Source organism: Aedes aegypti, chromosome 2, assembly GCF_002204515.2.
Source record: "Aedes aegypti strain LVP_AGWG chromosome 2, AaegL5.0 Primary Assembly, whole genome shotgun sequence".
NCBI classification, from domain to species: domain Eukaryota; kingdom Metazoa; phylum Arthropoda; class Insecta; order Diptera; family Culicidae; genus Aedes; species Aedes aegypti.
In genome coordinates this window covers 7,114,583-7,142,227 of record NC_035108.1, presented here as the reverse complement: position 1 = coordinate 7,142,227, position 27,645 = coordinate 7,114,583, and the positions used below count along the sequence as shown (strand labels likewise).

At 38.7% G+C, this 27,645-nt stretch overlaps 1 protein-coding gene across 2 annotated transcripts in view; it reads right to left on the bottom strand.

Annotated features, from left to right (window-relative positions):
* The window catches only part of LOC5579875, a 448,850-nt gene that overhangs the window by 138,150 nt on the left and 283,055 nt on the right, over nucleotides 1-27,645 (bottom strand). For both annotated transcript variants that reach the window (XM_021839841.1, XM_021839840.1), the window contains exon 2: nucleotides 6,227-6,674. In XM_021839841.1, coding sequence (XP_021695533.1) covers nucleotides 6,227-6,674 — 448 coding nt within the window. The remainder of the gene's footprint in view (nucleotides 1-6,226; nucleotides 6,675-27,645) is intronic.

The window sequence follows — 27,645 nt, the reverse complement described above, 5'->3', positions numbered from 1 at the left end:
ATTTCTGTATCATTGAGCAAAATATCTGTACTTTAAATCTGTATACCTAAAAATGGAGATAGTCATGAACATTTTTTAAGAATTTCAAAGAAATACCAATCGCTAGTAAGTACAATGCAGAAGCTCATACAGCTTAGCTTAAATTTTAGGGTTTTCAAAATTATGTATTTTCAATTTTGTAAAAATCGACATAATTTTGATCAAATTCTGTATACAGAATCTGTACATCTGTATAATTCCGAAAAATCTGTAATCTGTATATACAGATTCGTGATCTTACAATATTCCAGAAAATCTGTAAAATACAGATAAATCTGTATATGTGGCAACTCTGGTGAGGAGTAAGTAATAAGGGATGAGGAAGGAAGAGTGAAGAAAGACGAATAAGGCGAAGTGAGGAATGAAGAGTGAAGAATGGAATGGAATGAGTAATGAGAAGTAAGAAATGAGCAATGAAAGATGAGGGATGAGGAGTGAGGAGTGAAAAATGAGAAATGAAGCGTGACGTGTGAAGAGTGTGGAATGAGGAATGAGGAATAATGATGTTAAAACAAAATGTTCTAACATTTTTGGAAAATATGTATTTTATCTCTAGTATGAAAGAACTTAAGGAGAGCAAGAGATGAATGAAAGATATTATAATTTATTTTTTCATTGAAAGATAATAGAGAAAACGACCTTATCAATATAAGAGTAGATTAGGAGGAGAATGTAGAGATTGGGAGGGGTACTAAAGAAGATATAAACTAAGCAGAAGGGCATATACAATGAAAACCTAAGCAAACGGTAAGAGACGAATGACACGTCAGTCTTGTAAAGTGCTTCGAGCGATAAAGTCGCGCTGGAATTGGTCCTGTTGCAATTCGGCTGATTGAGCCATTAACTTTGCATATGCCGGTTACTCCCTCCGGACACTACAATGCTAAACAAAATTAATATCTTAAAGGCAAATATATTCTTCGTAGTGATCTAAGAAAAGTTTTCTTCAACTCACAAACAAGCTACCGCTAAAAATTAGCAAAGCATCTGATGCTCAGTAAGAGCCGAACGCTACTGGGATCAGCGTTTTGAGATAAACCGCAAATCGAAAGACTCACGAAGTAGAGTGAGAACCAATCCGCAATCTCGGAGACACAAGCAAACGCGTTCAGTATTCAATCACTGAATGCATTCAGCTGAATGAACGGATTACTGAGACGTCCGATTTGAATACGATCTTCGACAAAGTTGTAGCTGATCAATGTATCCAACAGTATCAGCATAGTAGAAAGCATATTAGTTGATTATGAAGCAAGTTATTTTTTTCTTAACCCGTTAACGCCCAAGGTATCTCACAATTGGAATTCAGCTCCGTTTTCGTTATTCATAGTCGTATTCCCATAAATTAAACCTTATTTCACCAAAAAAAATCAAGTCTATGGTGGGGATCCAAAAAAATTCTTTAAAGTGTGTCGTCCATATCTAGCTGTCCTATAAGTTTATTTTCGAGATTAATCAAATATATTTCCATGCAGTTAGACCCATTAAAATGTAAACAAGTTGGTAATTCATAAATTACGTCACGTACAGAAGAGGAAGGAGGGGGTTACAATGAAACGTGACTACCCGTATAAAAATTGGAATCCATACAATAAGTGTGAAACAGAGAAAAATTGAGGAGGATGAATATGGCAAAACTTTGCGTGACGTAATTTATGGACGTACCCTGATAAAGAAATTGCAACATAAAGAATAAAAATTTCAGAGGCGAAAGGTTCATGCCAGAACTAAATCATTTAGTGACTTCAATACAATTTTCTGCTCAACCACGTAAGAAAGATACAGACATACATACATTTCCATACATTTTATTCTTCTTTCTGGCGTTACGTCCCAACTGGGACAAAGCCTGCTTCTCAGCTTAGTGTTCTTATGAGCACTTCCACAGTTATTAACTAAGAGCTTTCTATGCCAATTGACCATTTTTGCATGTGTATGTCGTATGGCACGTACGAAGATACTCTATGCCCTGGGAAGTCGAGAAAATTTCCAACCCGAAAAGATCCTCGACCGGTGGGATTCGAACCAACGACCCTTAGCTTGGTCTTGCTGAACAGCTGCGCGTTTACCGCTACGGCTATCTGGGCCCCATACATGTACATGTACAATTATGCACACTTATACCATTTATACCAAAAACAAAATAAAATCTTACATCAAATATTTTGATTTAGAAAAAACCTATAGAAATTTCAAAATAGTCTTCAAAAAGATTATATAAAACTTGCCAGCTGATAATAGAAACATAACTATCAAAATATTTTTTTCTGGGTGAAGTTATTAGTATATGTGGCTCGGGTCTGACAGCGATCGAAATATTTATTTGCAATATCAGAATTTCATTAGTGCTGATCAAAAGTTAGTTCTTCAGTCCAATGACAGTCAAATATTGGACTCCAACTATTACATGCTTTACAGATGTGAATACTTGAAGCCAACATTATTCGGCTATAACGTTGAAGTTACTGCATCATTGATGCATATAGTCTTATTCACCGATAGAACTGAATCCACGTGGTCCAAGATTTTTGACACTAGAGCTAGCCAGAATACCTGGGGAGCATACTGAAACGTGCCCGCTCAAATGTCACAATTCTTGGTCTTAGTGAGATCAGCAAAGAAGGCTCTTTACTGCTACCTCAACGCGTCGCTGGTTCTAAAAAGTAAACAACCATACAAAACTACGACCAAACAATGGTGAAGACGTAATCAATTTTCTCGAAAACATTCATTTTGGGAATGAGGTAGAATTTTCTGATTAAATTGGCAACAACGTAGCGCGTATTAAGTAACTGCTTGTAAACAATATCTTTCAAGCGCATTTATTACCTGCAATTTTGCGAAAAATAATTTTTACTTTTCCACGTTTAAGTCATAAAACTGGTTCTGGACTTGCGGCTATTCAATTTTACTCTCATTTGACAGCCGCCCTTCACCCTTGTTCAGTTCATGGATGGATAAATCAATTTGTCGGTTTTTTCGTTCTTTACTCCCTTCAAAAGATCAAAAGATCTAAATGGTGTCAAGGTTCATCTAAAAATGTGAGGAGCAATGCATCCGAAATAAGCGATTGTTGCTCGGATCAATAGTAAGTATCCATTGTTTTGATCTAGGCTGACCAATTTCTTATTGGTTGTTTCCTTGATGTTTAGCACATAACAACAATTTCCAGCTAATATGTTTTTTTGCGAAAATATCTCCTTTAGTTGATCATCGTTTTCGAAGATACCAAATTTTTCATCACTGGACTTCAATCATGAGAATAACTTCTGAACTAAGAAGGGTTAAGGCGAATAGTTTTCTTTGGATTTAATCAGTGGACTGATATATAAACGAATAAAATTTGTGCCCAGTAGTGCCATTCAGGTGATTTCCGAAGTAATAAGTTTCCAGGCGAATAGGTCTCATTCAGTTCTCCAACTTTGTCAAAAACACTAACTTCGTATCCGCTCTCTAGATTGAGATAAAATAAATAATATGTTTGTCTACTAGCGCGACCTTGGGAGAATTTTCCAAACTACTATGTTTCTGGGCGAATAGATCCCATTTAGTTGAACACTTTTGTCGAAGATACCAATTTCGAGAGTTCGGTTTTTTTCAGTCTCATCGCTGGACTGATATAAAAAAAATAAAATGTTTGACCATTAGCGCCACCTTGTGAGTGTTTTCCGAACTAATATGGTTTTAGGCGAATAGGATTCATTTAGTTGTTCAACATTGTCCATGACACAAACTTTGTATCTAATCACTTGACTGAGATATTAGCAAATAAAATCTTTGCCCACTAGCGCCATCTTGTGAGTGTTATAAGGTTTTATGTGACTAAGTATCATTTAGTTGTTCAACATTGTCGAAGACAACAATTTTGTATCTCATAACTAAACTTAGATGCAAGCAAATACAATATTTGCCCACTAGTGCAATCCAGTGAATGTTTTCTGAACTAATAAGTTTTCGGGCGAATAGATCTCATTCAGTTGAACACATTTGTCGAAGACACCAATGTTGTATCTCATCACTGAACTGAGATACAAACAATCAAAATGTTCGACCATTAGCGCCATCTTTTGAGTGTGTTGGAAACACCAACGTTGGGCACCGACCTTTTAGCAAGGTAATAAAACGCGAACTTAGTTTTATTAGCCTATGCTGTAAAGCTGTAATATATTTGTCGTTTAGTTTTAGTATACACAATAATGTCTAATTAGTACTTACAACTTCGGTGTTTTACACAGAGGAACAAAAGGAGGTTCCTTCGCGCCCGTGCTGCATCTCGTTTTCATAATCTTTGTTTTGATATTCATATTTCGATAGCACTGGCGCATACATAAAACACACGAAGAATGACAGACACAAACATGACAGTGCACAGGGGTTCACAACACATTTCTCACGTAACAGAGTGTTTTCCGAACAAATAAGGTTTTAGGCGAATAGTTCTCATTTAGTTGATCAACTTTATCGAAGACACCAATTTTGTATCTCATAACTGAACTAAGATATAAGCAAATAAAGTTCTGGCATACTAGCGCCATCTTGGAAGTGTTTTTCGAATTTATAAGGTTCTATGCGAATAGGTATTATTTAGTTGTTCAACTTTGTCGAAGACACCATTTTTGTATCTCATAACTGGGCTAAGATATAAGCAAATAAAGCTTTGGCTCGCTAGTGCCATCTTGGGAGTGTTTTCCGAATTTGTAAGGTTCTATGCGAATAGGTATTATTTAGTTGTTCAACTTTGTCGAAGACACCAGTTTTGTATCTAATAACTGAACTAAGATATAAGCAAATAAAGTTTTGGCTAGCGCCATCTTGGGAGTGTTTTTCGAATTTATAAGGTTCTATGCGAATAGGTATTATTTAGTTGTTCAACTTTGTCGTAGACACCATTTTTGTATCTCATAACTGGGCTAAGATGTAAGCAAATAAAGTTTTGGCCACTAGCGCCATCTTGGGAGTGTTTTCCGTATTTATAAGATTCTATGCGAATAGGTATTATTTAGTTGTTCAACTTTGTCGAAGACACCATTTTTGTATCTCATAACCGGGCTAAGATATAAGCAAATAAAGTTTTGGCTCACTAGCGTCATCTTGGGAGTGTTTTCCGAATTTGTAAGGTTCTATGCGAATAGGTATTATTTAGTTGTTCAACTTTGTCAAAGACACCATTTGTGTATCTCAAAACTGGGCTAAGATATAAGCAAATAAAGTTTTGGCTCACTAGCGTCATCTTGGGAGTGTTTTCCGAATTTGTAAGGTTCTATGCGAATAGGTATTATTTAGTTGTTCAACTTTGTCGAAGACACCATTTTTGTATCTCATAACTGGGCTAAGATATAAGCAAATAAAGTTTTGGCTCACTAGCGCCATCTTGGGAGTGTTTTCCGAATTTGTAAGGTTCTATGCGAATAGGTATTATTTAGTTGTTCAACTTTGTCGAAGACATCAATTTTGTATCTCATCGCTGGACTGAGATATAAACGAAGCAGATATTTGTACGCTGGAAAGTTGTTTCATATGTTGCTTATAAATGCGACATTTGTTGGCGTCTGTGCGCCACCTGGTGAGTTAATTCTGAATTAAAATAGTTACCAAGTGGAAGACAGCAGTCCTGTGATCAACTTTGCAGAAGACAGTTTTTTCCTAAACCTCTTTATTTTCAAGATATTTGCACTACAAGTACTGTCCTATTTATAGGACGCTGGGCGTTCGGGGCTTCTGTCCTATTTTTAGGACGCTGGGCGGATATGGGTTAAGGCTCACGAATCCATCATTCAATCATCAAAAACTTGAAACCAGTTTTTTGTTCAAATTTGAAGAAAGCCTCATGAAAATCTATCATTGCATCACAGATAGCAAATGCAATGCAATAATAGATTTTCTCGAATATTGCTTTAATATAAAGCAAAATGAGTTTTGAAAATTTGTAGAACAATTATGGTTATTTTCCTCTTTAAGTAATTCCCATACAAACTTTGAAGGACTTGTGAAATTGGAACTTCTTTTCAAAATGATTTCAAGTTTTGGAAGGGCACACAGACTCGAATTAGTGGTGTGAAGCAAAAAGGATACTTTGAACCTCCTCCATATATTTTAGGTGAAGTTTTATTTATGTATTCCCTGATCCATTACATAAATGGAGGTTTCTCTGTATTCGTACATGGGGATGAGACTTTCTGGTACTCACCGATTCAGATGATCCAGCAATTCATTTTCCTCTCGAATTCGCTCCTCGGTTAGATTGCTTATCTGCAAAACTTCCTCGGTGATGCGTGGGTCGGCCGCTGGCTCATCACTTATTCTATTATCGTAGTATTTATTTGTCTTGCCCTCGGTGAAAATACTCTCACGCTTGGCTCGTCCGGTTCTCCGGAAGTCGGATTCCTCCGACCAGCTTCCTCCACCCCTGCTACTGCTGCCGCTACCAATGTAAGAAAGTAGTTTGTCTCGTAGTTTATTGTCTATTAATTTCCCCTCCCCGTTCACATGTTGCTGCTGCTGCTGCCTCTGGGAATGCTGTGGCCAACTTTGACCTCGTTTACTGCTACTGCTACTCGTGCTGCTCCTGGCTCTGGAATCTGGACCGGGAAGTGATATGGATGATGATAATTGATGATTATTAGTGCTCGCCAAGCCTGCGAATAAAAACGAGCATAAAAGGGGGAAATTTAGTCATCAGAGGAGATACCGGAATGAAAATGTATGCATGACTTGGAGGAATTTTTCTCTGAAGGTTATAACCACTAGAACATAACGAGCTAAATATGAGAAGCCTTTGCGTCATATGATCGTTATTTAATAGACGTACAAAATACCAGAAATTATAAGGTCTTTGAGTTCTCTTCATATAACAGAAAATCAAGGATGGAAATCTAGTGATCATGACAAAATCCATGATGCATCGCGGTTGTCTTTATCGTGCGATCATAGCATCAACGATTAACCTTTTGTCGTTAAGTAATCACAACAAACTGCGCTCGCCGAATAATGCATCGTTCTCAATGTGCGCTAGCGATTAATCGTTCGCGAGTCGAAGTTTTATTATTTTGAGGATTTTTTCGGTTTATCTATGAGATTTGCCTTTGTACATGCTATATATGATTCTAAAATCATTTGCACATGGTCTGCGCGAAAAATAATAGCGCGAATACGGCAAGATTCGAGTTGATCGCAACCTGTAACACCATCCGACAAACTCTTTGTCCCACGACAAACGATGCATCGGATGCTTCATGTATCGGTGAAACGCATGTGTGGTGAAGTGTTCAAATCATGCTGCTGCAAGAGCGACGGCCCTCTTAGACCGTTCAAATACCGTGTTGTTTGTCGCTAGAGACGATTTTTTTCCATCCTTGCAGAAAATTGAAGATCTTGAACGCAAAAATTAAATCCTCTTTGATATATTATTATTATCTTCATTAGCGATATTTTTAACCCTGGGTTAGTTTATCTCGGGATCAACGAGGATGGGATTCGAGCGTTTTAACCACTACACCAGGACCGTTCACTTTTTCGATGTATTATTCTAAGAGTCCCAGACAATCAGAATGTACGTAAAACGAAATCACCTTTTGCGTTATATGATGCTTATATGTGCAAATTTTCACGCATAAGATATCACGAAAAGGCCTTATTCGCTCAAAACTGGGGGCGATATACGCGTATATTTAATACCAGTGTTGTGAAAAACTCAATTTCTCACAACTCACGCTTGAGATTTTTCATGCGTGAGTTGTTAATCATGCAACTCAGCAGTCAAAAAATCATTGATGAGTTGGCTCACCTTTTTAACTCATTGTCTCGTATTTCCACAGTTTACTCACACACGGCAATAATTTCTTGTTAATCTGGTAAAATTATGTTAATCCTTTCTAAGGTAAACAACAACATACGGGTTTCACGAGTTTTTGCCGGGTTTTGCGATTGAATAATTTTTTTCGTTTGAGTTGATTGAGTTGATTTTGCATCAAAATCTCAAGCGTGAGATTTGCAAAGCAGATCTCTATTGAGTTTGCTCTCACGGGAGAGCGTATTGATTGAGATTTTGAGTGTGAGTCTATCAACACTGTTTAATACAGGGTGTCCGCAAATTATCCGTACAAACTTTGAAGACATGGCTCTATGCAATTGAGCGGAACAATTTCAGTATTCTTGCATGGTATAACACATTGACCTATTATATTCTTCAACAGTAAGTTTCACACATCTCCGATTTCAAATATTTGAGAAACCAAGCCAAAAGTGTTGATAGGTCTTAGAGAGATCCGTTTTTCGAGCTTTTCGACGAAAGATAAAAGTCCATAGAACTCACAACCGATTAATTTTCTATTTCCAGCCTAACTTGAAGCCAAGGATCTGTAGGTTACTTCAAACAATAGTAGCAAATTTGAAATAATCTATTTCAGATTTTAGAGAGAAAACATCTCTTGAGTGACTAGCGGCCCTCAGGAATAACGTCTTCGAAAAATTAAAATTAGCCTATCTCAGAAAAAAGCAACAATTTCTAAATTATTTGAAATTCTATTTTGCATCAACATATGGATAAATTAAAATAGATACACGGACAATGATTTTTTATTGTTTTAAATGTGAGATCATCTTTCCCATATTTTGTTGTTCGGATAATTTACGAACACCCTGTATGATAGAAAATAGCATGCAATGTGAGTGTGTGGATTTTATTGCTAACTGATTTGTGTTCTTATGCGACTTAATTTATGATAACAAAGTTGATTTGACAGCTGCTATGGTTTGATCCGACTTACTTTGTACGAACAAAAGAGACGAAACGGAACCAATTTTCAAAAATTTTAAGTTTACGGGGCATGAGTTAAAGCTTCTGATATGTCCATAACGTAGTCTACGTTATTCCTGAATAACACCAAAAATATATTCGTTACAGGTTAAAAAAAAAATAATAAAGAGAACACCAGTTCAACCAGTAGTACGGTAGCATCCGTTTCAGCTAATGAAATAACTCGTAATTACTGTTGCCCGCCTAATGGATCGTTTTATGAGGATAGTAATGTTGTATGACCTCTTTTTTTTCATTTTCGCATACTGCACACGCATCGTTAAATTTCCCGAGCGAAGCTTATTCCTTATTTAAGACCTTGCTCAATGAGACGAAATGAAGTCGGATTATTTTGCATGCTGCCTGCACGATATGCACTTATGCATGTGTTTCTTTTTTTATTATTTTTCCAACATGAATTTTTGAACTCAATCGGGATAATCAATATCTCTATTGCATTTCATCCGCTCGATTTATCCTTCGCTTCCATTTTATTGCCAATTGAGTTCCAATATTCCTCTTCGCGGAATTCATCTTGCATGAATTACCAAGCAGAAGGAACTCCGTCACAAGGGTCTCGTCAGTCGCGAAGGTGTTATTCCCTCTGCCGGGACATAACATCGATTGCATAGAACGAAGTGAATTTTCACAGCTGGAGCTCGGAGAAGAAGACACGTTCGAGCACTTTACAGCTTCTCCGTGCTTCCACTACTCGCTCTGGTTGAACGACCAATCCAAAAGAGCGATGGGAAGACGTCCCCGGGGAGCTGTCCTTTTATGACACCTCGGAACGGCACGAACGACAACCGTCAATTGACACCGAAAATGAACTACCAACCTTAACCTGGGGGACGAAGATGTAACGATGCTTGAAAGAGCAACCGTGGCAGGAAAAGAACACATTTGATTAATTTATAAGGATAAATGAACTCTTGTGAAGAATATGAAGAAACAGAAGTGAAGTCGAATGAACAAAAGGTCGAATGGACAAAGGGTGAAATGTCATAGACTCGACTGACAAGAAAGGTCACACGAACAAAGAAGCCAGAAGGACGAAAGGGTATATAGAAATAATGTGAGGATCACATATTAATTGAGCAAGAGTCTAGTACACTGTTCTGGACTGCCGTAATAGTGGACTGTATAATTTGAACAAAAAGGCAAGTCCAGGACAACTTCAACATCCACCTGGTCACTGCACTTCGGACACCGGATAGAAAAATGCTCATTCTGCGGATACTGAAAAAGCGAACTCCATTCGACCGGGTATCGTAATACACTAATTTGTACTTCAAATTCTGCCGGCTTTGCGATATGGTTGTTGACCACTATCGAAAGCCTTGCTTGAATGAATCGCAGCTAGGGTTTTGGTACCGGGAGTACCAGTATTGCCGACCAATTTTTAGTACCGAAATACCGGTACTGGAAAGCATTGATGAAGCGGTGCTGATGAAAAATCTAATAATCGCTTGAATCATTTTTTTTTCACAACAGATGGTTGACGATGAACTTCTCAGGTAGATCAAGGAACATATTACATAAAAGCTTATGCTAATTACCATCTCTTCAGCACCAAAGCCAAATACAATTATGAGGATCCTATGACAGATTTCTGAGATAATCATGAAAATGTGTGATATTTGACGGAAATGCAAAATGGGGTGTTTTGCCAACAACAAAAAATAATCATTTTGGTCGAAAACTTTGATGCATTCATTCAATTTCATAAGTTATGTTCAACCTTAATCAGATTATACATCAATACTATTGAATTTGGAACTCCTGCAAACGCAAACCGTTTTATTTCAACTGCTGAATCTTTTATAGGGTCAGTGTTCCCTTAGTGGACAGTCCCCTATAGTCGCACTAGTGGCTTTTTACGGCCGTTTTGCTATGAATCTTTTCAAAATATTTTTTGACATGAAGGTCAGGAGCTATTTATCTAAGTACCATTGATACACAGCTTGATTTTGTTCAAAAAATGATCGAAATAATTAGTTTTGCTTAAAATTTGAGCTCCCTTGCGCCTATAGTTAACCTATTGTTCCTATAGTAACACTACTGAGAGAAACTATTTTTTATTATACGAAATAATTATTGAATTAAGTACGTTTTTTACATCAAACGAAAGCTTTTGATCCACACTTTGAAGGAAAAATATAAAAGCTTTGTAAAAATACGGTTTTGATTAGTATTTTGCCAACGCCGTGATGCTAGTGCTACTATAGGAACAGAAATTAGAAATAGTGCTACTATAGGCACATGTATTCCTATAGTGGCACAAGCGATAATAAATGCAAACATATGAATTTTCGCAGTTTTCATATTTTTCCCACAAACCCAAGATAAAAAGCTTTCAGATGATGTAAAAATAATGACGCCAGCGTTATTTTTCGATTTTATACGAATATATGTTCTTAGCTATGCGGCTATTGGTACATCGACCCTAGTTATTGATCGTGTTTGGAAATTATCAATGCATCGTAAAATTGTCTTGAAATGATTTTCATATTTAATGCAACAGAACCATAACCTTTACATTTGCAATTAACGAATCCTATAAGCTATGTAGAGCAAATGTATAAATAATCTATAATATAATGATAAAATCAACAAGCTTTTAGTTTTAATAGGGGAAATGGCCAATTTGCCCTATAAATAAAACACTACACTAAACAAAGAATTTGCATGCAACATCCAGTGGCATGGTCAAAAAAATACTGAAGAAGAAAAGTGTTCCAGTATGGAGCGGAAATATAACGTTCACTCTATAACACAATGCGTTTACGGTCCAACGAGGCCGCAAAGTTTCTTAAAAAGAGCTCAGAAATGACTATATACAGAGAGTTGCGCGAAAAGGCTTCTTTAAATGATTGTTCTCCTTCGCCTTCGAAAATATCCCCTATATTTGCTGGTTTGCGCGATATGTAGACAGACGGTTTGACAGTTCGATAGGTAGATTTGGTTTCACTCTTCGCACAACTCCTCATTTATAGAATCTGAGAAATGTCAAAATATGATTATTGTTAACAACTTTATAGGATTACCACTAAAAGGATCAATGGCTTCAAAATCATTTCCAAACAAAAGAATCATTTAACGTTCCAAACATTTTACCAGTGCGATCAAATTAGTTTTGGAAATAGTATTAAGAAAAAACTCATATTTACTTTAATACGTTGTTATCGAGATTTTCCTACCAGTTTTACCGATTTTCGAGGTTAGACATTTTTGTGATATTCAGTAACAATCAAAATAGACCCATCAACTTTTACAATGCAGTGTTACTTCACGGAACAAGCCAAAAGTATATTGGAATATATTATTCCATAAATCGAATGAGTTTTGTAACTTGGAAAAGTAGAAACGATAATTCCCTGACACCCCACTTATTTTCAAAAAGAGACTTTTCCATAAAAAATATCAAAAGGCGAAATCTAGATAAAATTTTGAATAGTTTTTGTCTGCGTTGTGATCTCAATTAAATGTACTTATGTTATGAATTACTCACATATTTTTCACAATATTGTTTCATAGTTTTGTAGTTAAATGTATTTTGCCTATAAAATTCGAACAAAAATGATTTGAATCGTTTTCAATATCTAGACTCCACAATACTTTATTTTAATAGACATCCCCTATCACACAATGCAGCTCACAATCCTCCGAACAAATCAAGCATTTAAGATGTCTCTTCCAATAAGATGTCTGATATATCGACTTTCGACGTTTTTGTGATTTGTCAAACTTGATGGAAAAGTTCAATCCCTTAAAACCCCACGAGTCCTTAACACCCCATCGTACGGGATATTACGAGTCTGTCCAAAGCGAAATATTTGTTGACACTTCACGAACTTTTTTCGTGTTTTTTTACAAAAATACGCATATATATGGCAGATAACACGAAAATAGTCAATAAATTATTAATTTTGAACGAATGTGATCTACCACGCCAGACAAAACTTGAATTAGAACGATTTTCTCATTATTATTTTAAGACCATATTTGATTGGTATTTTAATGCATAACAATGAAGAGAAAGCATCAACAAACTTGTGTTTATTGGCGATTTTAAAAAAGCTGCACATTTTTTATCCAATACTGTGTGCTTTACATTTATTGCAAAAAAAATCTTCCAGTGCCGGTATTTTATTTATTTATTTTTTTTTTTTTGCTACGCTGGATGGTTTGAAATCAAGTGTTCGGATCGCAGACGAGGTGTCAACCTCGTTCGTGACGTTAGACGGATTGAAGCAGGGAGACGCACTTTCAAATTTACTGTTCAACATTGCACTCGAGGGTGCTATTAGGAGATCTGGCGTGCAGAGAAATGGAACTATTATCACAAGGTCGCACATGCTCCTTGGCTTTGCGGACGTTATAGACCTAATTGGAATCGATCGCAGGCCAGTGGAAGAGGCCTTCGTGCCTCTGAAGAGGGAAACAGCGAGGACGGGCCTGACCATTAATTCTACCAAGACGAAGTACATGATTGCAGGTAGAGATAGAGTCAGGCATGGTGGTGTAGGTGCTGAGGTAGTGTTTGATGGGGATGTGTTTGAAGTTGTTGAAGAATTTGTTTACCTTGGAACACTTGTGACATGTGACAACGGCGTTTCCCGCGAAGTGAAAATACGAGTTGCGGCTGTGAATAGGGCCTTTTAAGACTACGTAACCAACTTAGGTCCCGCAGCTTGCAAATGGAAACAAAATTCGCCGTGTATAAAACATTGATTCTTCCGGTGGCTCTCTACGGGCACGAAGCGTGGACGTTGAAAGAGTCAGACCGGAAAGCTCTCGGTGTTTTCGAGCGTAAAGTGCTGCGGACAATACTCGGTGGGAAACTCGCAAATGGTGTGTGGCGCAGACGCATGAATCACGAGTTGTATCAAGTATACAAAGATGCGAATATTATCAATCGTGTAAAATACGGCAGACTTCAGTGGGCTGGTCACTTAGTGCGAATGTCGGAAGAGAGAATTGCGAAAATAATATTCAGCAGGGAATAAGGTAGACGTCGGCGGCTTCGGGGAAGACCACGAATACGCTGGCTGTACGCAGTGGAAGAGGACCTGGCGACCCTAAACTCTCGGGGCAACTGGAGAAGTTTCGCCCAAGACCGACGAAGATGGAGCTCTACAATACGCTCGGCAATGGCGTGACGCTACGCTGTAGCCATCAAGGTATCAAGGTAGGTACCGGTACTGAGTATTAAAGTGCCGTAAAACCGGTACTCGTCAAAAGGGGTCGGTACTAGGAACCCTTCTTCTTCTTTATGGCATTACGTCCCAACTGGACAAAGCCTGCTTCTCAGATTAGTGTTTTTATGAGCACTTCCACAGTTATTAACTAAGAGCTTTCTTTGCCGATTGACCATTTTAGCATGTGTATATCGTGTGGCAAGTACGAAGATACTCTATGCCCTGGGAATCGAGAAAATTGCCTTTACGAAAAGATCCTCGACCAGCGGGATTCGAACCCACGACCCTCAGCATGGTCATGCTGAATAGCTGCGCGTTTACCGCTACGGCTATCGGAACCCTAATCGCAGCATTTTGTACTGCGGTTGAAGAGTACGCGTGCAACTGGATACTGCGGACTGCAGCTTCTTCGATTCATATGGTGGGTTTGTGTCTAGGAGTCTGTAGTACATTGATGATTGGTCTTCTCAATGGAATAGAATCTGGCGATGCACTTGCTTCAGCGTGGTGAATATCTTCTTGGTTGACATCGTCGTATGTGCCATTCACCGCTTGGTGGTTGAATTGTTGTATCCATTTCCTCAAAAAAAAAATGGTGGATGTAGTATTTTTTTTTTGCCATTGCCAAACTAACGGAAGAGGGTACCTTGGATGTCTCCAGGTGATAGAGTGATAGCAGGTGATAGTGCTACTGAAGACACAGAAGTGATTAATACTAAACTTAGTTTGGTGATGACCCAGTAGCCTCCGCAGGAACCCGGTGCACCGAAGTAGGAGTGGATGCTTTCTCTTATGTTGAACTGAATGGCTTCAGACTTGGACAGAAAATACTCGACGAGACTTGCCCTTTCATCAATTGTAGACTTTCGGATTGATCTTTGAGTATGGTAGAGGTGGTGATCTTTAGGTCACAGTTGACGCACTCATGGAGTGCTTAATGACTGGTGATTTGTTGCGAAATTTAATTGTCCCAAATAGGCAAGGAACAGGCTTAGCTATACTTCTATCGAAGTTACTATCCTCTTAGTACTTATCGTGATAACACGGATGTTTCCATCGATACCAGGATATGTTTTGCTCACTCTACCGAGTATGACCACCTCAGAGGAGGTGTATTTTCTTCATTGACCATAACCATTGTACCCCCAGCAATATTTTTATTCTGCTTAGGTACTGGGTCTGGTACATTTTCCAGAACTGCTGAGTGAGAGTCTGTCCTTGCTCCCATATCTACAGTTTGCTGACGGGAACATTATTGAAATTTTGATCCGCTATTGCAGTTAGCGAACGCTGGCGCTGCACAAGGAAGTGCTCTGGAGTAAGAGCTTCGTAGTCGGCTGGATCACTACTCTTGACTATCATCAGCCACGAGTTTAAAACCACTTCAATCTGGATTAGAGCTGTCAACATTTTTTCTAACTTCAGAGTTCAAAGCCCTACTGCCGTTATGAAGTGGGTTTTGAACGATTTCACTTGTGCTTCCCACAGGCCGTTAAAGTTTGGAATTCGGGGTGGAAATAATTTAAATTCGATGCCCTCGTTAGCTGCTTCCTTGGATTACGGGATTTTGGAATTGGTTACTTTTAAGCTGCTTGAGTAACTCTTTCATCTCACGATTAGCTCCTACAAAAGTAGTAGCGTTATTACACATAATCATTTGAGGTCAGCCTCGTCTTGCAACGAAGCGCCGAAGAGCCGCAATGAATGTCTGTGTTGTCAAATCCATGACGATTTCTAGATGTATGGCTTTCACTGCTAAATAGGCAAACACCGCGACGTAGCACTTCACCGGACTATTTTTCGACTGGAATAACTTATATGGAAAGATCCGCAGTAATCCACACCGGCCATCAAAAATGGTGCCGATGGAGTAACATGCTCCACTGGGAGGGCAGCCATAAACTGTTCGACGACCTTCGGTTTTCTCCGAAAACACGGAATACACCCGTGTATAACTTTTCTGGCTACTAGAAGTTGCTGTCCGGCATGATGAAATTTGTGATGGTAATGCCTTGTCAACGATAGTGCCAAAGGATGGTGATGAACCAAAATGAAAGGATGTTTTCGATTTTCCGACACTGGCGCATTGACCCGCCGACTGCCGACGCACATGATATCTATCATTAATACTGGATGTAGCGTTTTAATCCTGGACGATGATTTTACTTTGCCATGCTTCCTCAGGTCTGCTAGCTCCTTTGGAAAACTGTCTTTTTATGCCTGACGCACCAATACTAACAAAGCTGCCTCTAAATCTGCTAGTGCTAAAGGTCCTGTTTGCCTTGCATTTAGATTCAAAAGTGCCACAATACGCTGAAGCTCCTGGTATAACTATCGTAGTTCAAGCACCTCACTAGGGGGGGTTACCTGCGCGGGAAACGCTTGTTAAGACCGCTCTTCTAGGAGTGCAGTGTCGATCTTATCTTCTGGAACTAGACTTGTTTGTGGACAGTAACATTGATCCTGCAATAACTATTGAGGACGCTGTTCATATAGAAGTCCTGACATCCCACGAGAAATTAGGTTTGCAGGATTATTGGTTAGCGCTACGTGACTCCAAATTCCGCCTTGGGTGAGCTGTTACATCTCGGATACTCGATTAACCACAAAGACTTGGAAGTGTTTGTAGCCAGTGATTCACAATGGTGGAGTTTGTCCAGAAAACCGCAACGGGTATACTCTTTACTTGGATGAACCTTTCGTAGAGATAACACAACAAGAGTGCAGCTAACAGCTCGATACGAGGAATAATCATTTTCCTCTTCTTTTCCTTCAAATTCTCAAGCGCTGCAACTCGAGACTTCGAAGTAATCAACCGTACAATAACGGTTCCATTTGAGGCAATGCAACAAAGATAGAGATACGCTACAATTGACGCATCGCTGAATCCGTGCAGTTGCACTGAAACGCATTCGAGGAATAGTGAGAGTTTCAAGGGCCATCAGATTGTGTTTGTATTCTCTCCACATTCCTTGTATCGACTCATCCAGAGGATTGTCCCTAATTCCTTGGAGTTCGTGTCTCATTTTCGGCGATTAAACCCTGCTGAATCCGACACTTTGTTAACTTGCTTCACTAGCGTTCTAGCTTCTTCGATGCTATCGGCGTTTGACAGCATATCAACATATAAATCATGTTTTATCACCTCAGATACAACAGGATGCGTTAATGCATAATCTTCACCAAGCTTCTTGAAGCATCTTGTCGCCAGATACGGATCACTGGCCATTCCGCACGTGACAGTATTTAGTCCGACTAAGTTCAGGGGTCGATCATGTAATGTACCGACTCTTCGCTGGTAATTTCCCCCGGAACTTGTTACATGTGACCCATCAACAGATATTCATGAATGAATTCGGTGTACATTGTCTTGAGTAGAAGATCGCTATCTAGTCGTCTCTTGGGGCTTGGGAATCGTTATATGGCAATATTTTTCGATTCTCCCAGTTTCTCCATGACATTCTCTTTCCTCGGCAGGACTACGACAAATCTTCATTCGTCGTTGGTGATTTTGTTGAAAATCTCCTCAAACGCTGAATTAGTACTGTTGACTTGACACGTCTCCATTCCCAAAAGTTGGTTAAAAGTAGGCGGTGGACATAAGTAAAGAAAGATTGCTTCGAAGCTTTCAGTGTAACAGTGGCAAGTGGATCTGTTGTTGGGCTATGGGGTTGTGTGCTGAGAGCTTGATTGAATCATGGGATAAGAGATTGTGGTTTGTGTAGCAGGTTGAGTGGTTTTTTGTGTCTGACTGCTTGGTGCCGTTTGACTTGGTTGTGGCTGTGTCATGACATCGAAAGCAAACATTCTTTGGAGAAATACACGACGTGTTCACAAAGGCTCAAGCTTGATTAGTTCACAGCGGTTCTCGTAAGGAGGCAGTCTGAGCGGATCGTTCCATGGTAGCCTCCGTAACGCAAACCGCATGAAACAACGTTGCACCCTTTCTATGCGAGAAATATGCGTTTCTTGATATGGTGCCCAGATTTGAACAGCATATTCGACAAGGCTGCGAACGATTACGCAGTGAACGGTCTTCAGGGCATACACATCTTCAAACTCGGATGCATTACGACGAATGAAACCCAACAAAGCGAAAGCTTTCGTTGTTGTCTTTGAGATGTGTTCAGCAAAATCAGCTTACGGTCCATTATCACTCCCAGGTTTTTTTATCGACGTTACACGTTCTAAGCTGACACCATTTGCAGTGTAGTTGAAGCTCAACTGCGACCGTGATTTAGTGAAGCTTATCACTTTGCACTTCAACGCATTCATTTCCATCCCGTTCACTACGCACCAGCGTGCTACAGCGTCGATGTCTTGCTGAAGGGCAGCACAGTCGACCATGGAACTGATGATACGGTATAATTTCAAATCGTCTGCGTACATAAGGTGCTTCGAATTCAGTCGATGACTCAAGTCGTTGATGAACAAAATGAAAATCAAAGGACCGAGGTGGCTATCTTGCGGCACGTAAACACCATCCACTTGGCAGCGTTTTTCCAAGCTAGAGTTCACAGCACTAGCGTACACCATGAAGTTAGTAGCTGTTGACCGATTCTTCACAAAGCCGTGCTGATATTGCGATATTACTGGCATAGCCGCAGCATACATTCTACTGTGAGCTAAGAGTTCCAGTGTCTTAGCTAAGCAACAGAGAATCGAGATGGGTCTATAGTTTTTCACGTAATGGATATTTTCGGCTTTGTGAATGGGCGTTACAGCAGTAACTTTCCAAGCATCCGGAAAAACAGCTTCCGATAACGACAGGTTGAACAACCGGCAAACAAGTGATCCAAGTACTCCTGCGCAACGTTGAATGAAGAACAGAGGGAGTTTATCAGGTCCATGACCCTTGGAAGAGTTGAGAGCACCTACGACTTCTGCCACGGCAAACGTTGGAAACGGTCAATGTATGTCGAAAGACGGCAGGGAATTCAGCATCTCATGCGGATTCGGTGGAGTTTCAACGTTATAAAAGGATTTGAAATAGTCGGCGAAAAGTTCGACAGACCCTTCGATGAGTCGCCGTACGACATTTCGGATGGGATTGTCTGCGCATCTTTCCTGCTTTTGAAAAATCGCCAAAAAGAGGAAGAATCGGCCTTGACCTCATCTTGAATACGAAAAATATACTCACGGAACGAAGAAGACACACATTCGTTGTACTCAGATTCAAGACTACGGAGAAAACTCTTGTTTTCTTCAGTGCGATGGCGTAAGAAGCGACGGCGAGCTTTGCGAAGAACGTTTCTTTGGTGTCGAAGATCCGAATTCCACCACGGCTGATAGTTCGACCGCTGAGGATTAGTTCTGCGGAGCGGAGTGTGTCTGCTAATGATTCCGAATACCAATGTGTAGAAAGTGGGTGGGCTTCATAGCGGGCTTCATAGTCGTGCGGTTAGTGTCACCATTTAGCCACATCGTGCTAAGGAGTGTGGGTTCGATTCCCGCCTCAGGCCGAAAAACTTTTCGAGAGAAATGTTTTCCGACTGTGCCACTGCACTATGGTCCAGGAATCAGTTTTACGCGGAAAGATGCATTTTGAGCTTTAGAATGAAACATTAGACAAAAACGGTCTTCTACAAAGTTGTTTGTATTAGTTGAGCCCTTTGTTTGGTTTTATTGAAAATTAGGGTGGACCACATTTTCATAGAAATTGTGTAACTAACTTTCTTATTTGTAGAAATTATATTATACATGCTTCAGCAAAGTTGTAGACCATTCAATTTCAAGCAACTTTGCCAAAAAAAGTTTTTTTGTATCTCTTAAATTGACCGATTTAGAGCTTTTTTCCTGCAGTGACGTAGGGTGGTCCGAACAAAACTGGTTTTCTGGCTCTAGAGTTTTCAATTTAAATTTCTCATCAAAGTAGTCTATGAGACACTTTTAGAGCTTTGAAAAATGCGTAATTTGGTGAGTGAAGAAACTTGCTATCTCCTTCCGTTTAGGAGTTATTGTTGTTTTTCTCTCAAAAACATGCCTACTTTGATTGTGAATATCTCTGATTGGGGCAAACATAAAAAATATCTTTTGACGGCGTTCAAAAGACAAAATAAAATTGTATATTATTTAAAAAAATTACAGATGTGTTATTTTTGTAACTCTTATAAAACGTCTTGAAAATCAAACATTTTTTATCACAAAAACTTTAATAACATTTGAACTAAAATAGATATCAACAATCTTTTTGCATGAAAATTTGCGTTTTATTAAGTTCTAAAAGTCGTCCATAGACAACCTTGACGAGAAAATAATATTAAAAAAACTAGAGTTGAAAAACTTATTTTTGTTGGACCACCCTGCGGTGATTAGGAAAAAATGCTCTAGATTGGTCAAATTTTGAGCTACAGAAAAACTTTTTTTGGCAAAGTTGATCAAAATTTCAAGTTCTACCGCTTTGTCTAAGAGCATATACCAGTATTTTTGCAAATAAAAAAGTTGATTTTATGATATGTGTGATATTGTGGACCACCCTAGTTTCAAATGACACAGTGTGAAAGCTTACATTTTTAGAAACAATTTTGTAGAAGGTCATCTCTGTCTAAAATTTCATTTTCATGCTCAAAATGCAAAATTATAAAGAAATACATATTATGAAAATCTTCAAAATAGTTTTAGAGCCCTATCTTTCTTATTTCAGATTTCTCGTTACAGCGGTCTATGAACGACTTTAAGAACTTAACGAAACGCAAATTTTTATGCAAAAATATTGATGATATCTATTTTAGTTCAAAAGTTATTAAAGTTTTTCTTCTTAAAATCCTTTGTTTTTCAGGGCATTTCATTAGAGTTACAAAAATAACACATCTGTAATTTTTTGATATAATATACAGTTTTATTTTATCTTTTGAATGCCGTCAAGAGATATTTTTAATGTTTGCCCCAATCAGAGATATTCTCAATCAAAGTAGGCATGTTTTTGAGAGAATAACAACAATAACTCCTAAACGGAAGGAGATAGCAAGTTTCTTCACTCACCAAATTACGCATTTTTCAAAGCTCTAAAAGTGTCTCATAGACTACTTTGATGAGAAATTTGAATTGAAAACTCTAGAGCCAGAAAACCAGTTTTGTTCGGACCACCCTACGTCACTGCAGGAAAAAAGCTCTAAATCGGTCAATTTAAGAGATACAAAAAAACTTTTTTGGCAAAGTTGCTTGAAATTGAATGGTCTACAACTTTGCTGAAGCATGTATAATATAATTTCTACAAATAAGAAAGTTAGTTACACAATTTCTATGAAAATGTGGTCCACCCTAATTTTAAATAACACCAAACGAAGGGCTTAACTAATACAAACAACTTTGTAGAAGACCGTTTTTGTCTAATGTTTCATTCTAAAGCTCAAAATGCATCTTTCCGCGTAAAACTGATTCCTGGACCACTGTGCACTGGCCGTTGCATGCTAGTCCGTTGTCTAGTGTGGTGCTTCCTTCAAAGGGCAAATAGCCCACTGGAAGCATTAACGTGTACTTAGTGTCTTAAAAAAAAGTATCGACCGCTTCGTTGATATTTGCTCCGTTGAAGATTTCATCCCAGTTCAACAGATGTAAATCATCAATAACGGCTTCATCAAAATCTTGACCTACTGCAACGTCTGGATTCTCGCTGGCACTGCGCGTGGCTAGGCGTCGCACAAAAGGTTTATGATGACGGTCAGTTGGTAAAATAGCTGATGGCGCTTCAAGTAGTTCAACCTCACTACTGTTTACAAAAGCCAAGTGGAGCAATCTGTCGTTGGAATTACGCACGTTACAAATCTACTGTAGTCCAGTAGCGATCATATTTTCAGCAAAAGAAAGCTCCTGCTCAGTCGAGGCATTCGTCGGAATGTAGGAGTTCATTTATAAACAGCTCGAAGATTTATTATTATTATAATGTATTTGCGTCGATCCAATTCTCTTGACAGCTATGCGTGAAGACCAGTAGTGGTGAATTTGATAGACATACAATGTAGATACATGTGATCAGGTGCTTTGATTCCAGCAAAGACACATTAAAGACCTCCATGTCCGGTCATGGGTCAAATCCCAGGCCCGTCCCTTTTCTCGTACTTTGTAGTTGTATCTTTCACTTGCTTCTGTCTTCCAGTCTTGATATCTCACAGTTGATCTTTTCAACCATTCATAGCATTTGCTAGAACCAGAGACGGGCAGAAGAACCGTTTCCCTACGTTTCCGCTCTTTCATCATTATAGCACGCCTTTCCTTACGCCTGATACATATGCTGTTTGCTAACCAAACAGCAAGCCTTTCTGCCATAAAATTATCACCCTACCTTCCCGCATAAACTGGCGTATATGCAGGGGTATATCCGGTCTACTGTGCACTTGTTTTGAATGTATAATGAATTCCTCCCCCTTTCCATCATTGGTCTGCATTATGACGTGACAGGCGCCATTGTTGTATATAAATAGAAGATGACCAGCACTTATACACTGATGCTGTCTGTTATTCCCTAGCAGTCAGTTGGTTGGTTCCTTGTGTAAGTGCAACTGTGCCAGCGATACTGGAATAGCATCCACGGGCGTCCAATCAATCACAAGTTCAAGCTCAATATTTTATCCGTTTCACCATTCAATCTCCTACCCATTAGACTTTTTGTCAATTCGACCTTCAGTCCTTCGACATTTTGTCCTGCAACCCTTCCAAAGCATCGTGCGTGCCAAATTCTCAGCATACATAATTCACCTTCCGATACCTTTATTTCTCATACAGGGCGTAGCCTAACCCATTAAAAGACTCCGAAGCAATCTTTAATTTTCTTTCGCAAAACCCATCTGGACTGTCGCAGTTTAGCGCTCCGTTGTCAGTCCGTGAGCTCGGATCGATTAGAGTTTATTTTCCGACCGTTATGCGAACGGGTTGCAAGATATCGACGCGTTGCCTTAGCCGCCTTGTTTGTCTTTCGCCGTTGTTGGTCCACTCTTCCAAGCCGTTGCCCAAGCTAGTCACGTTTCTGCAGTAAAAACGTGAAAATCTACAAACAGGCAAACTCATTGCCATTGGTCGTCCCACCGCTACCCCTGTTGCTTCAAGCTGTCATGTTGGGCTCATAAACTTTTGTGTCGTCTTGTTTCGTGTGATCTTTTCTTTTCATTTTTTTTTGTGGTTTTTTGTTGGCCTTAAACTGCATCGTCTTCCTGCTCGTAGTTTGTTCTGTAATGGTGGGGTTGGATATAGTTTGGGAAAATGTGTGTTTTATTTATTTATTGACAAACTTTCTTCGCTTTTATGAGGATGGACGACAACAAATAAGCTGCTTAACGTCATTCATGTTTTCAGTAAGAGCAAAAAAAGATGGAATTGTTAGACACCGTAGCTCAGAACTAGCTAACTAAATATATGCGATTAATAGGCGAGAACGCTACCACCTACTTTCCTTCGGCTTTAAGGACTCTTTTAAGAGTATGAAGCTAATGTGTACTTATGATCATCGGTGAAGGGAAAGAATGTTAATTTTATATCCACAAAGACCGAATCGACGAAGAAAAATCGATCACTGCAGATACGTCCTTATGATACTCGAAAGGAAATATTATTTCATAAATTATGAGATACTTTCTAAACCTGCATATTTTATGAAACTTTGGAAATTATTATTTGGGCTTATATTCTTCCCAAAAGTCGAATGTTAAACCAAATCTAATTAATTTCCCAGAAAACAAGCACAGCACAACGACACTCTGAGGATTGCGTGCTTTCCGATCATTCCGGAGGACACACTTTGGAGGAGCATTAGTAGGTTCCTGCCCGTTTAAATATAGCAAAACACGGTAGGCCTCACGAAAATGTACTGCAAATGGGGCTGAATCCGGTCGAATCCGGCACGACAAAACAACAGTTAACCACATTGCATGGAAGCTAATGAACCGTATCGTGATATCGTTAAACCCCAACCATCCGGACTGAGTCAACCCCTGAAGGTGTTCTGGCTCCTGGCAGCGGCCTCAACTAGGTGTGTGTTCCCTCCCCATCGTTGACACCTCTTCTTCGCGGGAGAGCAAATATTGTGCCATTTCCAAACAGGGATAATATTATCATGCCCTAGAAAAAGGATGACCATCACTGGTTTATCGGAAAACAGCCATTGTTCTATAAATGCAAATATTGGATATAAATCATGAGTATGAGCATGAGCATGATTGACCGCCCGCAGTTGCTAATCCTTTATTGCAAGAACAGCTGTACTTACACAGGGAACCAACAGATGCTACTCAGGATCAGTAAAATCTTCAATGTGTAAGTACTGGTGCTCTCATTATTATAGCAAACAATACCGGCGCCGGCTGCGTCCGAATGCAGGTCAATTTGGGAATGGGAGGGAAATGTTGACGTGTTACTTGCTTTATGGAAGCCGAGGAGTCCTCTGCACTTCCACAAGAAAACACTGGGAGTTTGGATATGGGAAAGGATTCGTTTTGGTAAATGATAAAGATATATTTTTAAATAATTACGTGAACATATACACGAATGGTCGATACCTATAGTGCGATTAGTATGCGAACCGGACACGATCCGAATTCCGTCGTTCACCCACAAAGGAGCATGCAACAGATTCAACGGATCAAACACTCGCAAATATTGGATATAAATCAGTAGAAAAAAAAACTTATAAGTACCTGATATCCCCGCTGAAAATATATAAACCGTAGAATTCAAATTTAAAATTGCCATCAGCAAAGATTTTCCAAGACAAAACATAAATTTATATATTAGAAATAAATATTGGAAATTTTTCAAAGACAAATAAAAAATAGCAACCTCAATTTTTACTTTTATATATTTTTTATTCAAATGATTTTTTGATTTTTTTTCATAGTCGTTTTTCTTGTTTTTAAGTTCTTATCATAAATCTATTATCGATTTTTTTTTGATTAATTTGTGCTTAATTTAATATATTCTTGTGCTACTTTCTTATATTCAATTCCTTATTTACAATTTTTAATTGCAGTATAATTTGTGTTTGCTTTGCAAGTTTATAATCTATCATTGCTGTTTTTGGCGGAAAAAATGTATGGAAACTTTTTTTGCACGGCCGTGTTAAAAAAAAATCCATGCAAAAACAGAATCGGGTGTATTGAGTTTATTACTAAATATGTTTAAACTATTGTTAATGTCTAATTATTTTCTTGACTACTCTTTGATAAACCGCAGAGTGTCTCCCTTTTTTAAATATTTGTTAATTTGGCTTCCATTTCCAAACCTCTAGCTGTCGTGCTCGATGGCAGTTAACAGAAATCATTAGGTTTTATTGTCAGCGGCGATAGGCCAACATTACACACGGAGAGCCTAATTTGATCGCACGTCTATCTGGGGTGCCGTTTGGTTGTATGTAACGACTAACCAGCGAATGTCGTATCGAGGTGAGATTAAATCAAATAATTTACCTAATGTAAGTGGAATTCAACGAGGCGCGCGCTTGTTCACAACTTCCCTTCGAGTGGAATTTGTTCCTCAAGAATGCCAAACTCCAAACGAGCAACCTCAAGTGTTACTCCTTGGCAGTCAATTTCATCAGTCGAGAGTCAATCTCCGGACCAGCGCCGATTCTCATCGATGATAATAATGGCTTTGTTCTTCGACAGGAAGAACAGTCCTTGCTCAAACAAGCGTTGTTTAAAAATTCTTCTAATACCACTTTGCAAAGTGCTTCTGGAGAACTTGAAACGTTTTCAACACTAATATAAATATTTGAACGCACGTTTGAAAGGCTTCACACAAAACCTGAACCTTATAGCTTTTTAGCCATTCGAAATTCATTAGAAAAGTGTAAAACTGAAAAAGTTGTTATTTATCCATATTAGACAAGGAATAAAACAACACATATAATTTTAATTGGATTGAAACACAAATTTTCGTGCTACAATCTAAGAGTCTGTCAGCTTTATTAGTGAAAGCTTCTTCAGGAATTTGCTCATGCCATCGGGCATCATAACGAATAGGGAAATTGCCTATTGAACACAGAAGTGGCATTGTCAGCACAGCCGAGTGCTCTTGGAAAGCCTCGGTTCGTTACCCTTTCCCTGCGCACAGAATGTGTCCCTTTTCCGGCTACGCTTATCGAACTGTCTTTTACTGATTCGATTCGAATGAGATGACTGCTTTAAATGAGCTGTTCCATCTTAATGGCAGTTATCGAAGAAAAAGTAGGCCAACCGGAGGTGAATTTACCTCTAGGGGAGAATTAAGCCACTCTAGATGGTGAAGCCATTGACTTTTGTATCTTGAGTTTACTACTGTTGTGTTTGTTCCGAATAAAATATAACGTCATTTAAGAAAGCCTTTCTAAGGATAATAAGTTGAGAAGACAGATCAATCCCTAACAAATCATGACATGTTCTGATATTCCAAATGTTTATAGCATAGCATAGCATAGCATAGACTGACTGTACATGTCAATGGTTGCTACTCCGTGATTGATCGGAACTGGTAAGAATTGCACTACGATCCAAATGAATAAGGGATGGGAGTTTCCGCTTACTCTCCAAGTGCAATTTTAGTAGATCTAATATTATTGATCAATAACGACGCCGGCCAAGTTCTTACAGTCAGTTGGGATGGGGAAGGAATGTTAGGGTGTAATGATTGTTGCTTCTAGAGACAGAGAATACCTCTGCATCTCCACAATCACCACGGGAAGGGTGTTAAATAGTGAGGGAGGAAAAGATCTGGGAGTCACCTCTGGTCGATGATGCGATCCATGGACAAGGGGGAAATATACGACTTATATTTAGAGCTAGTGTTGTATTTTTGTCTCGAGAAGTTATTGGTAGAAGCTTTAAAAAATACGTCAACATCTATAATGTCGAACAATTCAAAAGACGAAAACTGAAAATTACATGTATACATGTTAAATTATATGAAACAGGAATAATGCCGACACTTGTAGTGACGAACTATACATAGTTTGTTTGAAAATTACATATGAGTATTACTGTGCATTTTGTCTCGATATGGTAGAAGTTTTAAAAAATACGTCAACATTCACAATGTCGAACAATTCAAAAGATAATTTTTAATAATGTCAAAAAGAGAAAAATATATGTATATTGAAATTGTATAAGAAACCATACAAAGTTTGTTTTAATATTACATACAAGTTACGCTTTCAAGAAAATATGTGTTATCACAAGCATGAAACGAACTCACCAGTTGGTAATCCATCCTCGACTGAACACAAAACTGACACTGACAGCAAAACTTCTTGGCGTCCCGAAAACAAACCGTCTCGCTTGCCTTCCCAAATACCTACCCAGCAAGACGCTCCAAAACAGGGAAAAAAATCTTTGGAGACGAAAACACGCCGGAAATCGTGAGCAAAATCTATCGGACGACGCAAAAAATGGAGTCTTTTGTAGAGTGGGTCAAGATGGAGAAATCATGGATAAAAAAGTTATGAAAAAGGTTGATATTTTAATATGCTCTAAATAGACTTTTCGAATGCTTTTCGACCCGATTTTATGAAAGTACGCAATATTTGCAGGTATATGAGAAAATTTTGCAAATTACTACCGTTTCCGAGATACAGCGATTTTAAAATTAAATTAACTGAAAATTCACAGCTTTTGGTTGTTTTCGGATGTTTTTCGAGTTGATAAAATAGAG